At 38.9% G+C, this 13,810-nt stretch overlaps 1 protein-coding gene across 3 annotated transcripts in view; it reads right to left on the bottom strand.

Annotated features, from left to right (window-relative positions):
• Positions 1 to 214: 214 nt before the first annotated feature.
• The window catches only part of LOC117288292 (aspartyl aminopeptidase-like), a 35,764-nt gene continuing 22,168 nt past the window's right edge, over positions 215 to 13,810 (bottom strand). For all 3 annotated transcript variants that reach the window (XM_033769088.1, XM_033769086.1, XM_033769087.1), the window contains 6 exons: positions 11,062 to 11,145; positions 9,329 to 9,486; positions 7,104 to 7,143; positions 3,799 to 3,900; positions 2,944 to 3,111; positions 215 to 581 (listed from right to left, as the gene is read on the bottom strand). In XM_033769088.1, the coding sequence (XP_033624979.1) occupies positions 531 to 581; positions 2,944 to 3,111; positions 3,799 to 3,900; positions 7,104 to 7,143; positions 9,329 to 9,486; positions 11,062 to 11,145 (603 nt within the window). In that variant the 3' untranslated portion in view covers positions 215 to 530. The remainder of the gene's footprint in view (positions 582 to 2,943; positions 3,112 to 3,798; positions 3,901 to 7,103; positions 7,144 to 9,328; positions 9,487 to 11,061; positions 11,146 to 13,810) is intronic.

Below are 13,810 nucleotides of genomic sequence, written 5' to 3' on the forward strand. Positions count from 1 at the left end.
ACAGCGACGAAACAATCGAGACGCACATATTTGTACGCGCGGTGGACAGAATTGGCCAGTGGACAACCTCGTTTTGACCTCTAGGTGAGGGTGCCTACTGACATGTGTCATGTGCATAAGGTCTATAGGAGGTCCACAGTTAGAGGCATATACAAGCTTGTGTGTGTGTGTGGGGGGGGGGTGATACATGTAGGTTACAACATGTAGGTTACAACATAGTTAATTGACGACCAATTCCCAATTCTAATCATCTGATACTTGAAATCAACCTAAGATTAGCTTTTTAAGAGTACATATATAAATGTATGACTTTTGGGCCAAGACTAAGTTCTCTGAGCTACCCATGAGATAATACTGCTTAAAGTTATTGGATAAGCAAAAAACACCCAGGGAACTGATGTAAAACAATGTACAATAACATGATAGTTGTTCATCGTCATTTTGTGCTTAGAAACATTTGATGCTAAGCAGTTTTAAGAAGTGTTGATCACGTTGCATAATCTTTTGTGGCTCATGACTTGCGTGAATTCCTAGTCTACAGTCACAATGGCATCTACAGCTGGGAAATTCTCATAGAATCCCTGCAACAAAAAATACACATGACAAAATGTTGTTAGGAGAACAGCAAACAATAATTGGCAATAATCAAAAGACCAAATGATAATTTTGTCATCACTATCATAAAAACCTTCAAAGGATAAACTAATGAATTGTCATTAAATACCTCAAAGGCCATTTTGGTGCCAGACTTCTGTGAACTATAAAAGAAGTTTTTAAGAGTTCAGAGACAAGCTGCATGGCCATAAAAACCCAGGCCCAATTGATCCAATTCACCTGACGTCATCATCAGAATAGTCTTGGATGCGCCATTTTGGTGGTCAATGTCAATGAGTGTTATTCAGTGAAATGCGTATTTAAGGCGAAGCGGCGATTACACGTAAACCTATTGACCACCAAAATGGTGAGCGTGGCACAGTCGCCGCTTGTGACGCATGTGCAAGGGGTCAACAGCAAAAAAAAGAGGCTAAAATATGTTATATTTTCATCCATACATAGCATGCCTTTAAAACTTGAATAACAATGCCCTCAGTTTACCAATAAATGATTTTGTATAAAATAAAAGAAAATCCAAGTTTGGCAGTGAGTTTTGCCATGGAAGGGGTGAGGAGGAGTGAAGTGTTCTTTGTAAATGACATAAAGGTTGTTAATTGACTCCCGAGTTCCAAACTGCTCCAGTGTTTGACATCATTTCCTGTCAAGGCCTGACTTTGACTTCCTCCCAAGATGGTCCACGCCTTCTACAAGGGGGCAGGAGAAATGTGCCGTACACACTAATACACTGTACAGCATCAACTTCCTTGGGTACTAGATATGTTATTAATGAGAGTACAAGTAGTCGGGAAACCAGGGAAAGCTGTTGCCCAGTCAAAGATGCTATCGGCACAGATGGTGCCCATCACTGCAATTTGTTAACTTCCCAAATGTGGAAAGTATTGTAGGTATATCCACTGAACTGTACAAAGATGAACTAAGTTTGGGGTGAGCGAACGAGAAAGTAGGCTTATGATTGTGGAGAGGTTCCAAATCACTGTAGACCATTCATATCAACCCCCCCCCACCCCCCAGTAGATAATGGATCTAAAGAAAAACTGCAAGATTTAATCACCATGGTATACAAGGTACCAAACCTTTCTATGAAGATCTACATGCTTATAGTGGACACTATTGGTAATTACTCAAAATAGTTATTAGCATAAAACCTTACTTGGTAACGAGTAATGGGGAGAGGTTGATTGTATGAAACATTGTGAGAAATGGCTCCCTCTGAAGTGACGGAGTTTTCAAGAAAGAAGTAAATTTCCACGAATTTTATTTGGAGACCTCACATTTAGAATTTGAGGTCTCGAAATCAAGCATCTGAAAGCACACAACTTCGTGTGACAATGGTGTTTTTTCTTTCATTATTACCTTGCAACTTCGATGGCCGATTGAGCTCAAATATTTACAGATTTATTATTTTATGCATATGTTGAGATACAGCAAGTAAGAAGACTTGTCTTTGACAGTTACCAATAGTGTCCAGTGCCTTTCAATATAGGATTCAAACTGCCTCTAACTACCGGGCAATCTTGGTGGTCTAGGTCAGGGGTTTAGTTGGTAAGACACTGCTCTAGAATTGCAACGGTCGTGGGTTTAAATCCCGAGTAATATGCCTTTTTTTTTCACAGAGCTAGGGGTAAGTACTGAGTATTCATGTATTTGCTAACACACATCGTGTATATGGCTAAAACTAAAATGAATATTCTTCATCCCGATGCAAATTTAACATCTATTAAATTGTTGCAGTGCCCGCTGCTAAAATATAGGATTTGAACTACCTCTAGCTACTGGGCAATCTCGGTGGTCTAGTTGGTAAGACACTGCTCTAGAATTGCAAGGGTTGTGGGTTCGAATCCCACCCGAGTAATAAGCCTCTGATTTTTTTTCAGAGAGCTTGCGAAAGTACAGAGAGTAAAAAAGTGCTAACACACATTGATGTAATGGTAAAAGCAAAATGAATATTCTTTATCCCCGATGCAAATTTAACATCTGCTCCAGAATTGCAAAGGTCGTGGGTTCGAATTTCACCTGAGTAATATGTCTGTGATTTTTTTTTTTTCGCAGAGCTTCGGGAAGGTACGAAGTGAACAGTGCTAACACACATCAGTGTACATGTATATGGGTAAAACCACAATGAATATTCCTGGAGATATTTGACAAACAAACCTGCCTCTAGCTACTGGGAAAGATTAGTGTTCTAGTTACGTCAGTGCTCTAGAATTGCAAAGGTCCTGGGTTCGAATTCGCAGAGCTTCGAGAAAGTACGGAGTGAACAGTGCTTGCACACATATGTGTAAGGGTAAAACCAAAATGAATATTCCTTGAGGTATGTGACAAACAAACCTGGTAGAGTAGACAGCTCTGCTTGACCCCAGAGGTACAGGACATCTCCCTGATGGAATGCATACTGAGCTGGGGAGAGCCAATGTCCAAAGTCCTCAATCCCAACTTAGCTGACAGCATCGGGCCGATGGTGGACCCGCAGGCACTGTCGTTTCTCACCACCACGTCCTGAAAACGGAGACGGAGATAGCCGGCAAAAATTATTCATGAGAGTTGGCTAAAGGAGTTGTTGAGAAGTTGTGTCCTTGATTCGTGTCAAGCTTGTCAGTCAAGGTGGAGAGGAGGGGGGGGGGGACCCTTGCATCACACACAACGGAGCTTACATGATTTTCAACAGGACAATTTCTCACCTACTTATATCGTTCTCAACATGAATGCAAGTATGCAAATATGAAAAATCTTTACATTGACCGAATAACCTTCTTTACAACAAATTATACCACAGACATCGCCCTGCTATCTCTAAAAAAAAAATAAGCGTTGAAAACTGATTCAAATGATTTGAGGTAGTGAATGATGAGGTACCAATATATATTTGCTCTGCGGTAACACCATGTGTGTATCTACTTGCCAGGTAGAGTTTGTTCTTAGAGAACTGTCTTGCTATATATTCTAGTACTGCGGAGTAGATTTAATTAAAAAAAAAATTTCGGGAGACTTCTCAGTTCTGAAAAGAACTGATTTGTGGGTCCTTCCCTTGCAGCATGAAGAAATCTCTTGAAAAATTTATTGCAATTTATTAACAGGCAAGGACAAAATTTAATTCAGTGTTTAAAGCAATGCTCTATGCATTTTTTTCTTCATTTCTTCATAATTTTATCTAAGAGTAGTTTTTTAAATAAACATATTAAATACCTGTAAATTCACGCTGACTTCCTTGGCTATGAGCTTGACAATAGAAGCAGTTATGGAATTTGTGGCGTAGCGTTGGTTACTGTTGTACTTTATCACCGGTCCCTATTGAAGTCAACAAAACATTAAAATTATTATAAATTATTTTTAAAAAGTAATCAATTTGACCTCAAATAGCTCATAATTCTTCCAATCAATCCCTTTATGAAACAAGCTCTTGCTAAGCATAACGAACATGGCAACTACAGATGCTGGCTTGACAGTCTTACACAAGAGAAGAAGTAATCATTTGGTGGTTACTTGACATTTCTCTCCTTAAAGGCAGTGGAAACTATTAGTAATTACTCAAAATAATTATTAGCATGAAACTCAACTTGGTAACGAGTAATAGGGAGAGGTTGATGGAATAAAACATTGTGAGAATCGACTCCCTCTGAAGTGATGTAGTTTTCGAGTAAGAAGTAATTTTCCGCGAATTCGATTTCAAGACCTCTGATTTAGAATTTGAGGTCTCGAAATCAAGCATCTAAAAGCACACAACTTTGTGTGACAAGGTTTTTTTTTCTTTCAATATTATCTCGCAACTTTGCGGCCAATTGAGCTAAAATTTTCACAGGTTTGCTTATTTTATGCATATGTTGTGATACACCAAGTGAGAAGACTGGTCTTTGACAATTACCAATACTGTCCAGTGAAAATTTCATTTAAAAAGGTGGTAGTGTTTTTAAAATATTGCCAAAAATAATGAGCAGTTATGTCCACCCAGGAAGATTAACCGTAATAGGAGACTTTCTGGGAAGATAGGTGGCAGCAGACTTACCGGGTGAAGCCACTGTTCTCAGAATTATGCGAATGTTCAGGACTACGTAAACGATGTAAATTCACCCGGTAAGTCTGCCACCAAGCATTGGAAAGTCTCCCATTGGAAAACACAATCTGAGAAATAGTTAATGCAGACTCTTGTTTTCCTTCAGGGAATGGGGGTTTGTTCAGTTTTGGTGGAATAATAAATCTGTACAAATTTGAAATTATCTACAGTTACCAACATCAGAAACTTACGTATTTCATATTCATCATGGATACAATTGTGTAACCTTTCTGAATTCATTTGCTTGTAAAAATTGATATAAACTAAACATGAGCAATGCATTTTTAGTATAACATTTCTTGAGAAGTTTAAAGACACTGGATACTAGTGTTAAATGCTCAAAATAATTGTGAGCATAAAAACTGACTTGTTAGCTATCAATGGAGAGATATTGAAAGTATAAAATATTGTGAGAAACGGCTCCTTCTCGTTTTCGAGAAAGAAGTTATTTCTCACTAAAATATTTGAATTTGATTTCGAGACCTCAGAATTTGAAATTGAGGTCTTGAACTCAAGCATCTGAAAGGAGACAACTTTGTGTGGCGGCAAGGGTGTTTTTTCTTCCATTTTTATCTGGCAATTTTGACGACCAATTGAGTTCAAATTTTCACTGGTTTGTTATTTTGTGCATGTAAACCTGTGCTGTATACTTCTATTAAACAAATTTTTGACATTAGCCATTTTTCACTAACACCGTTTACTTTAAAACTACTATTCTAAAAACCCAAAGTTGACTTGGTGTTCAAGTGTTCCTTGCGACTATCCTACTGATCTATTTTGAGAGGGGAAAGCAATCTTGTACGAAAGTCAATTTCGTTGTTTCAATGTTTCTGGGTGCTACGACACACTAGAGTGATCACAGACTAAACATCAGCAACATGAATCAGTCTTCTATTATTGGAAATGCAAATGAGAGTTTGATTAAATCCATGTGTGTCACACTCCAGCGGCTCCACGTTTTGATTAAAGACCAACTGGCCGAGCATGGCCTCAAGTTTGCCTCGCGTTTTCCAAGGCAAATTTATTTATGTAACAACTTGAAAGGAGCTAGCAATTTTGTTTGTATTGTGAAAAATTGAGAAGCAGCAAAACTGTCTAAAGATTTTTTTTTTAATAAAATTATTATTATTATTTAAGGAACGTTACAGTTGCTGGCTGTGTAAGCACTCTATAGAATCCACCATAAACTGACAAACCTGTAGAAGTTTGAAATTGATCCGCCATCTGGGTCACGAGAAAATAGTGAAATACCGATTACACATTGTAAAGGACATCGATGCCAAGAAAAGTAATTAAATGCTCACTGAGCAATAAACTCCAAACGGGAAATTAGTTTTACTTATTTTCCATCAAATATGACATTTCAGACAGAAAAATTTCAAGGGATGATTTCTACTATCATAATCATGAGACCGTGTAAGTTTTATGTAAATCTGGGATCTTCAGAATTTTTCTTTTTTATTAAGTTCTGTAACGTTCCTTAGGCAGATTACATGTTTGGTAATTGTCAAAGACCAGTCTTCTCACTTGCTGTATCCCAACATAAGCATACAAAAACAAGCCAATGAAAATGGGGCTCAATCGGTCATCGAAGTTGCGAGGAAATGATGAAAGAAAAACACTCTTGTTGGCCGAATTTGTGTGCTTTCAGATAGGAATAAAAGACTTCTAGCTAGAAATTACCTCTTTCTCAAAAACTACTTTACATCAGAGAGCGTCGTTTCCCACAATGTTTTATACTACTAACATCTCTCTAATGCTCGTTACCAAGTCAGTTTTTAAGTCAATATTTGTTTTGAGTAATTACCAAACGTGTACTTTCCCTTTAACTACAAGCATCTAATTTTTTACATTTTCACAGTTTAATGGAACAAAATAGTTTCCACTGCATCCCACACAAAGTGTGCCATACAAACAAACAAAATGTATAAATAGGGCTGTATATAATCTAACATTCATAAATACTCCAAACAGTTTTGCTAATCCTATTGGTTGAGAACGCGTCACGTGGGGGTGTTTTAACGGTTGATAATGACCAGGTGGAGCTGTTTATAACCGGCTGGCATCGCATGTTGGGCACGCAAGCTCATGTATGCCAACTTAACTTACGCATAACGCAATTCATAGCTATTGGTAACATTGCGTAATGTGTGTGTACATGCGCGATTCGCACTACCCCAGGCACACAAAACATTTTCGCCAAATATTTTGAAAATTTGCAAACTTCGCCAAGGTGCAAAGAAAACAAGTGGCAGATTGTCTAAAATTGTGAAACTGTTTGGCTTTTAACAAAAGGGCATTTATGAATGGGAATAAAAGAGTAGTGACTCGTATTAAAGGTCCTAATAAAACTTTTCAGGGTTGTGGCCATGCGATATCACACAGCCACGACCCTGCTGGTTTTAAACGGTCGTTTAAGAACTCGTCGCTTTTAGCTTACCTTATGCAAAGCAACCTTGTGGTTCTCCTCATGTTTTTCTCTATCAAGAAAGAACAAAATGAAAACACTTAATAATTTTAAATTTCAGGCAACATTAAAGGAACATTACAGAACTGGTTTTGCTAGCAAAACAGTTGCTGGCAGTGTAAGCACTTCATGTAGTCCACCATATACATACACTTACAAACCTGTAGAAGTTTGGGATCGATCGACCATCTGGGTAACGAGAGAATCGTGAAAAACCGATATCAAATTTTGCATTGCATCAATGCCAAAACAAAATTGAATAAAATGCTCACTAAAACTATCAACAGCTCTCCATTGCTTGTTAAGTTTTTATGCTAATAATTATTTTGAGTAATTACCAAGTGTCCACTGCCTTTAAACGTATTATTTTGGGTTGTAGGTATGACACAGTATTATTCTTAAAGGCAGTAAACACTATCAATTGGTAATTCATCGATGACACTTCAGCCACACATCAACAACATTGTTCGTTTATCATCATATCACATCAGGAATATAGGTAAGATTCGCAAGTACTTGGACAAAAGTGCCACTGAAAAGGTCATTCACGCATTTGTTACTTCTCGTCTTGACAACGGCAATGCTCTTCTCTACAGTCTTCCTAACAACCAGATTTCCCGACTTCAACGGCTCCAAAACACTGCTGCCCGCATTGTGACACTGTCTAGAAAATCCTGTGCTATCACCCCCATTCTGAAACAACTACACTGGCTCTCTATCTCTCAACGAATCATCTTCAAGCTGATGCTCATTGTCCACAAAGCTCTTAATGGCAAGGCTCCCCACTATATTTCTGAACTGCTTCAAGTTTACACTCCATCAAGGAATCTTCGATCAAGTTCCATGCTTCTCCTCATTGAACCCAAGTATCGACACTCATGGGGTGACAGGTCTTTTTCTTCAGCCGCGCCACGCATCTGGAACTCTCTACCACTTAATCTTCGATCTTGTGTTTGTACCGCAAAATTCAAGTCTCTTCTCAAAACTTATCTTATGTCACAGGTTTTCAATGACTAATTTTGTTGTTTCTGTTTTTCTTTGTGTTGTGTTTTGTTTTTTGTTTTGTTTTTGGTTTTACTGCACCTTGAACACCCAGCAGGGTGGATATGTGTGCATTACAAGTCTTATTATTATTATTATTATTATTATTATTATTATTAATATAATGTACATTTTGCTATGGTTAAGATTTGATATGAACGATGTAAATAAGCTGAAAATTCACATCCTGCAAATATATCCATCCAAATTATATCTGTCTGATACACTTCCTGTAAAAATTATGTTTGGAAAAAAAATAATTTTGGCAGATGTCCTCCATCAGGAATAAATTTGACCCCATAACAAATTTTTATCAAAAAAAGGGAAAAGACTTCATAAAAAAAATTCTCAGATTTTTTATCAATTTTTAATTTTTTATGGGAGATAAAAACTAACTTCAAAAGGCTGGACGTCCTCTTTAATTTGAGGGCGAAAATTAACAGATTTGGGCTTGCCACCAGGGGCAAGTTGCCATTTGGGGTGTCGTGGCCGAGCGGATAAGAGCACCAATCTCAAGCTCTGGTGCTTCTGTTCAGCAGAGTGTGGGTTCGAATCCCGGTCGTGACACCTGTGTCCCTGAGCAAGACACATTACTATAATTGCTTCTCTCCAACCAGGGGTAAATGGGTACCTGTTAGGGCAGAGATGGTTCTTGTTTTGATTTAGCTTCGTGTGCTACATATTTGGCAGCAAAGGCTGTTACTCCCCAGGGAGCTGAGATGGTTAAAAGAAGAAAAGGCCCAGTGATCAGGGGTAATAATGTTGGAAGCGCTTTGAGAAACGGTGTATAAAGCATTATATAAAGACCAAATACAATTATTAAAGGGACACGTTGCCTTGGATCGGTCGAGTTGGTCCATGAAAAGTGTTTGAAACCGTTTGTTATAAAAATGCATATATGGTTACAAAGATGTTTTAAAAGTAGAACATAATGATCTACACAAAACATAAACATGCCTTGCAATTGTGTGGTTTTCCTTTTACTTAACAAAATAACACTGTCGGCCATTTTATGGAGTAAAAAACTTGACTCCACAAAATGGTATGCCATGTTAGTTCACGACGTATAAGGAAAACCATGCAATTTTGAGGCATACTCGTGTGGATCGTTATGTTCTACTTTATTTACAAAAATGATGATGAAATATTGTTCTTACGAGTAGTTAGGATGGACAGCATGTGCCTGGTCAGCGCTAATCATGAAGGATTTAGGGATTGATTCTTCAAAGGCTGTTTGACTTCCACCAGCAGAGAGTCTCCTCATGATCCATTCAGTCAATGAAGAGTTGGCTCCATGAGCACTTGACGATCCCACCTAGAAATAAACAATTTAGTACAATTCGTCAGCTCAGAGCTATAAGGTCAATAATAAATTGTAGTTTCATTCTCGTAATAATCAAACGGTTTCAAAAGGCACTGGACACTATTGGTAATTACTCAAAATAATTCTTAACATCAAAACTTTCTTACTTGGTAACGAGCAATGGAGAGCTAATGGTAGTATAAAACAATATGAGAAAGGGCTCCCTCACATTCCACACTTCACAGACCAAAGCGGCCAAAAAAGATAGGTGATGCAGTGATGAATTCTGAGACCCAATTAGTTATCACCTTATAAGGGTTTACAAGGTGATACAGTGCATTCAGCAGGCAAAGCCAGGTACACCGGAGCGAACCCCTTCTCTTTTCGATAAATGCACTGGGTTCATTTACATGCGTTACACAACACATGGGACCAACGGCTTTACGTCCCATCCGATGGACGAAGCAATAGTCAAGTGTCTTGCTCAAGGACACCGTGTCACAGCTGGGGATTCGAACCCACACTTGAATTCAGTGCTCTTAACCGCTCAGCCACGATACTTCCACAAAGTTGTGATTGTTTTACTTAAAGATGGATTGCACATGGCGTCATTGACCACCTTCTTTGATGGAATGTGCAAGGCTAAAGTTTGAATTCGGTGCTCTTAACCGCTCAGCCACGACACTTCCACAAAGTTGTGATTGTTTTACTTAAAGATGGATTGCACATGGCGTCATTGACCACCTTCTTTGATGAAACGTGCAAGGCTAAAGTTTGAATTCGGTGCTCTTAACCGCTCAGCCACGACACTTCCACAAAGTTGTGATTGTTTTACTTAAAGATGGATTGCACATGGCGTCATTGACCACCTTCTTTGATGAAACGTGCAAGGCTAAAGTTTGAATTCGGTGCTCTTAACCGCTCAGCCACGACACTTCCACAAAGTTGTGATTGTTTTACTTAAAGATGGATTGCACATGGCGTCATTGACCACCTTCTTTGATGAAACGTGCAAGGCTAAAGTTTGAATTCGGTGCTCTTAACCGCTCAGCCACGACACTTCCACAAAGTTGTGATTGTTTTACTTAAAGATGGATTGCACATGGCGTCATTGACCACCTTCTTTGATGAAACGTGCAAGGCTAAAGTTTGAATTCGGTGCTCTTAACCGCTCAGCCACGACACTTCCACAAAGTTGTGATTGTTTTACTTAAAGATGGATTGCACATGGCGTCATTGACCACCTTCTTTGATGAAACGTGCAAGGCTAAAGTTTGAACTCGGTGCTCTTAACTGCTCAGCCACGACACTTCCAAGTTAGTATGTTTGCTTACAACTATTTTGAGTAATTACCAATGGGAGACTTTTGGGACGCTTGGTGGCAGCAGACTTACCAGGTAAATCCATTGTTCTCGGTCATGTGCACACGCTCATAACTACGTAAACAATGGACATTTACCTGGTAAGTCTGCTGCCACCTATCGTCCCAAAGTCTCCCACAGTATCCACTGCCTTTAAAGCAACATTGCAGCATTTGTTTCTGCTAAGCAGGTTTATAAGTATTGGATCAGGGTTGAGTGGACTCACCTCCTCGTGGTCATAAAGCAACATCATCCGGATGTTGGGATCATTCTCTAGGCCCTCCTCAGACTCACAGGAACCAATCAAGCCCTAAACATGAATGAGAATAACAAGGTATTATTAGCAAAACAAAAACACAAAAGTACAAACAAATAATTGCACCGCACTGTTTAGGTGTAATTGGAGTATTAAAGGTACAAAGATTGACTCTTTTCTTTCATCAATGGGTCTTTTAATGTCTTCTTGTATCCGGTGCGGGAAGAGAGGGTTCTTGTAGTTTGTTTAGCTTTAGTGCGCTACATATTTGGCGGCACAGGCTGTTATACTCCCCAGGGAGCTGAGATGGTTTACGGAATAAAATGGTCCAGTGATCAAGGGTTATAATATTGGAAGTGCTTTGAGACATGTATAAAGCGCTTGTTTTAAAGGGATGCTGCAGTGAATTAAAATAAAACAGTTAATTTTGCTGTCATTTATTTCTGATATATGTATTGAACATCAATAAAATGTGATTTTTTTTTCCCCGACATATCTCACTTGCGTAATTAGCGAATAAGTCATGCCCCCCCTTTTGTGGATTGTTACCGCCCCCTTACCATCGACGTCACGTCGGGAATTCAAACATATCGTCGGCAAAAAGAGTCTGGTTCCTTACTACACGCGCCTAGGTACCAGGCCACACAATGCACACGTCTCTATATGCACACAGCCAGGGGACCCGACGGCTCGGGTTCCCGACATGACGTCACATGAAGGCTCCCGTTTAGGGGCGGGGTGGGTTCCCCTAATCTCTTGAAAACCACTTTTAAAATACTTGCGCATTAAATAAAAAATGTAAAAAAATATTTCAGGTTTAAAAAGTCATGTTTAAAGCCATTGGACCCTTTCGGTTCAGAAAAAAAAAAAAGTTCACAGACTTACAAATAATTTACAGGGTTTACAGAAGGCAATGGTGAAACACTTCTCTTGAAATATTATTCCATGAAATGCTTTACTTTTTGAGAAAACAGCAAAACGATATAAATTCACGTTAACGAGAATTACGGATTTATTTTAAACACATGTCATAACACGGCGAAACGCGCAGAAACAAGGGTGGGGTTTTCCGTTGTTTTCTCCCGACTCCGATGACCGATTGAGCCTAAATTTTCACAGGTTTGTTATTTGATATAGAAGTTGTGGTACACAAAGTGTGGGCCATGGACAACACTGTTTACCGAAAGGGTCCAATGGCTTTAATCGTTTAAATAAAAAACAAAAAACACTGCAGCCACCCTTTAAACTGAATTATTATTATTGTATGCTTAAACATGTCTACCAAATGAAACCATCTGATTTGTAAGACTAGTGCCTGTCAGGGACCAACCCTACTCCAGTTATGTCATATGCATAAGGTCTGCCCAACAAGTTTAATTTGTTCAATGATGCACCTTGGAAAGGATTCAAACACACAAACTTTCTCATTCTGGAGCCAGTCTACAGCAATTTTAGGTTCCATAGTTCTTCACTTTGAGTTGTTTGTGGTATCCGTTACTAGTAATAGGATGGGAAATAGCTCACGACCTTGGTCAAGTCAAGCAGTCTAGAGGCTAAGTAAGAGCAAGTTCGAGTGCACACATTTAGTAAACCCATGGTCGACCAAAGACTAGCAACATATATGCGCAGTGCAGACTCACGGCAGCGAGTCTAGTCAACCTTCCGCCTTTTCGCTATACTTTCACTGGTTCCCCTCTGCGCTTTACACATCATAGAATGGAACATGCTGTTGGGGCCAGTGAAGAAACAATGGGCTCGAGGCTGGTTCCAAATGGTTGACCACAGTAGTCAACCAATGGTCGACCAGCCTGCCCAGGTCAAAAATCCAGTTGAACCTAGTTAACTGGGATCAACTGGTTCAACTGGATAGTGATCAAACTCGTCCATTTTCCATATTAACCAACTGGTTTGGACTAGGTTTAACTGTGTTCAACTAGGTTGAAATTATAAACCAGTTGGTTTCTGTCCATTTTCCATATTAAACCAACTGGTTTTAACTGTGTTTAACTAGTTTATCAACTGGTTTCAACTAGTTCCAGTTAAACCCAGTTTAACTAGGTTCAACTGGAATTTTGACCTGGGTGGGTTCGAGTGCAAATGGTCATCATTTAGTTAACCATTGTGCACACTGAAACTTGCTCTAAGACATAAGGGGCTGATTTCACAAAGATCTAAGATTGATCTTAACAGTCTCCTGATGACGTCAAGAGCCTACTGTAAGAAACCAGTGAGTCCATCAATTCTTGTCAGAACCACAATCACTCAAAAGAGATCTACTTGCATGGTGTCACCGCAAACTTCTTATATGCCTATAATCTTAATGGCAGTGGACACTATTGGTTATTACTCAAAATAATTATTAGCATCAAACCTTACTTGGTAACAAGTAATGGGGCGCTGTTAAAACATTCTGAGAAACGGCTCCCTCTGACGTAACGTAGTTTTCGAGAAAGAAGTTATCTTCCACGAATTTGATTTAGATTTTGAGGTATCGAATCAAGCATCTGAAAGCACACATCTTCGTGAGACAAGGGTGATTTTACTTTTCACTATTATCTTGCAGCTTTGACGACCGATTGAGCTTAAATGTTCACAGGTTTGTTATTTTATGCATATGTTGAGATACACCAAGTGAGAAGACTGGTCTTTGACAATTACCAATAGTGTCCAGTATCTTTAACTGTGTATCAATCTTGAATGCTAAGCCAAATTTGATGTC

Source organism: Asterias rubens, chromosome 3, assembly GCF_902459465.1.
Source record: "Asterias rubens chromosome 3, eAstRub1.3, whole genome shotgun sequence".
Lineage (NCBI taxonomy): Eukaryota > Metazoa > Echinodermata > Asteroidea > Forcipulatida > Asteriidae > Asterias > Asterias rubens.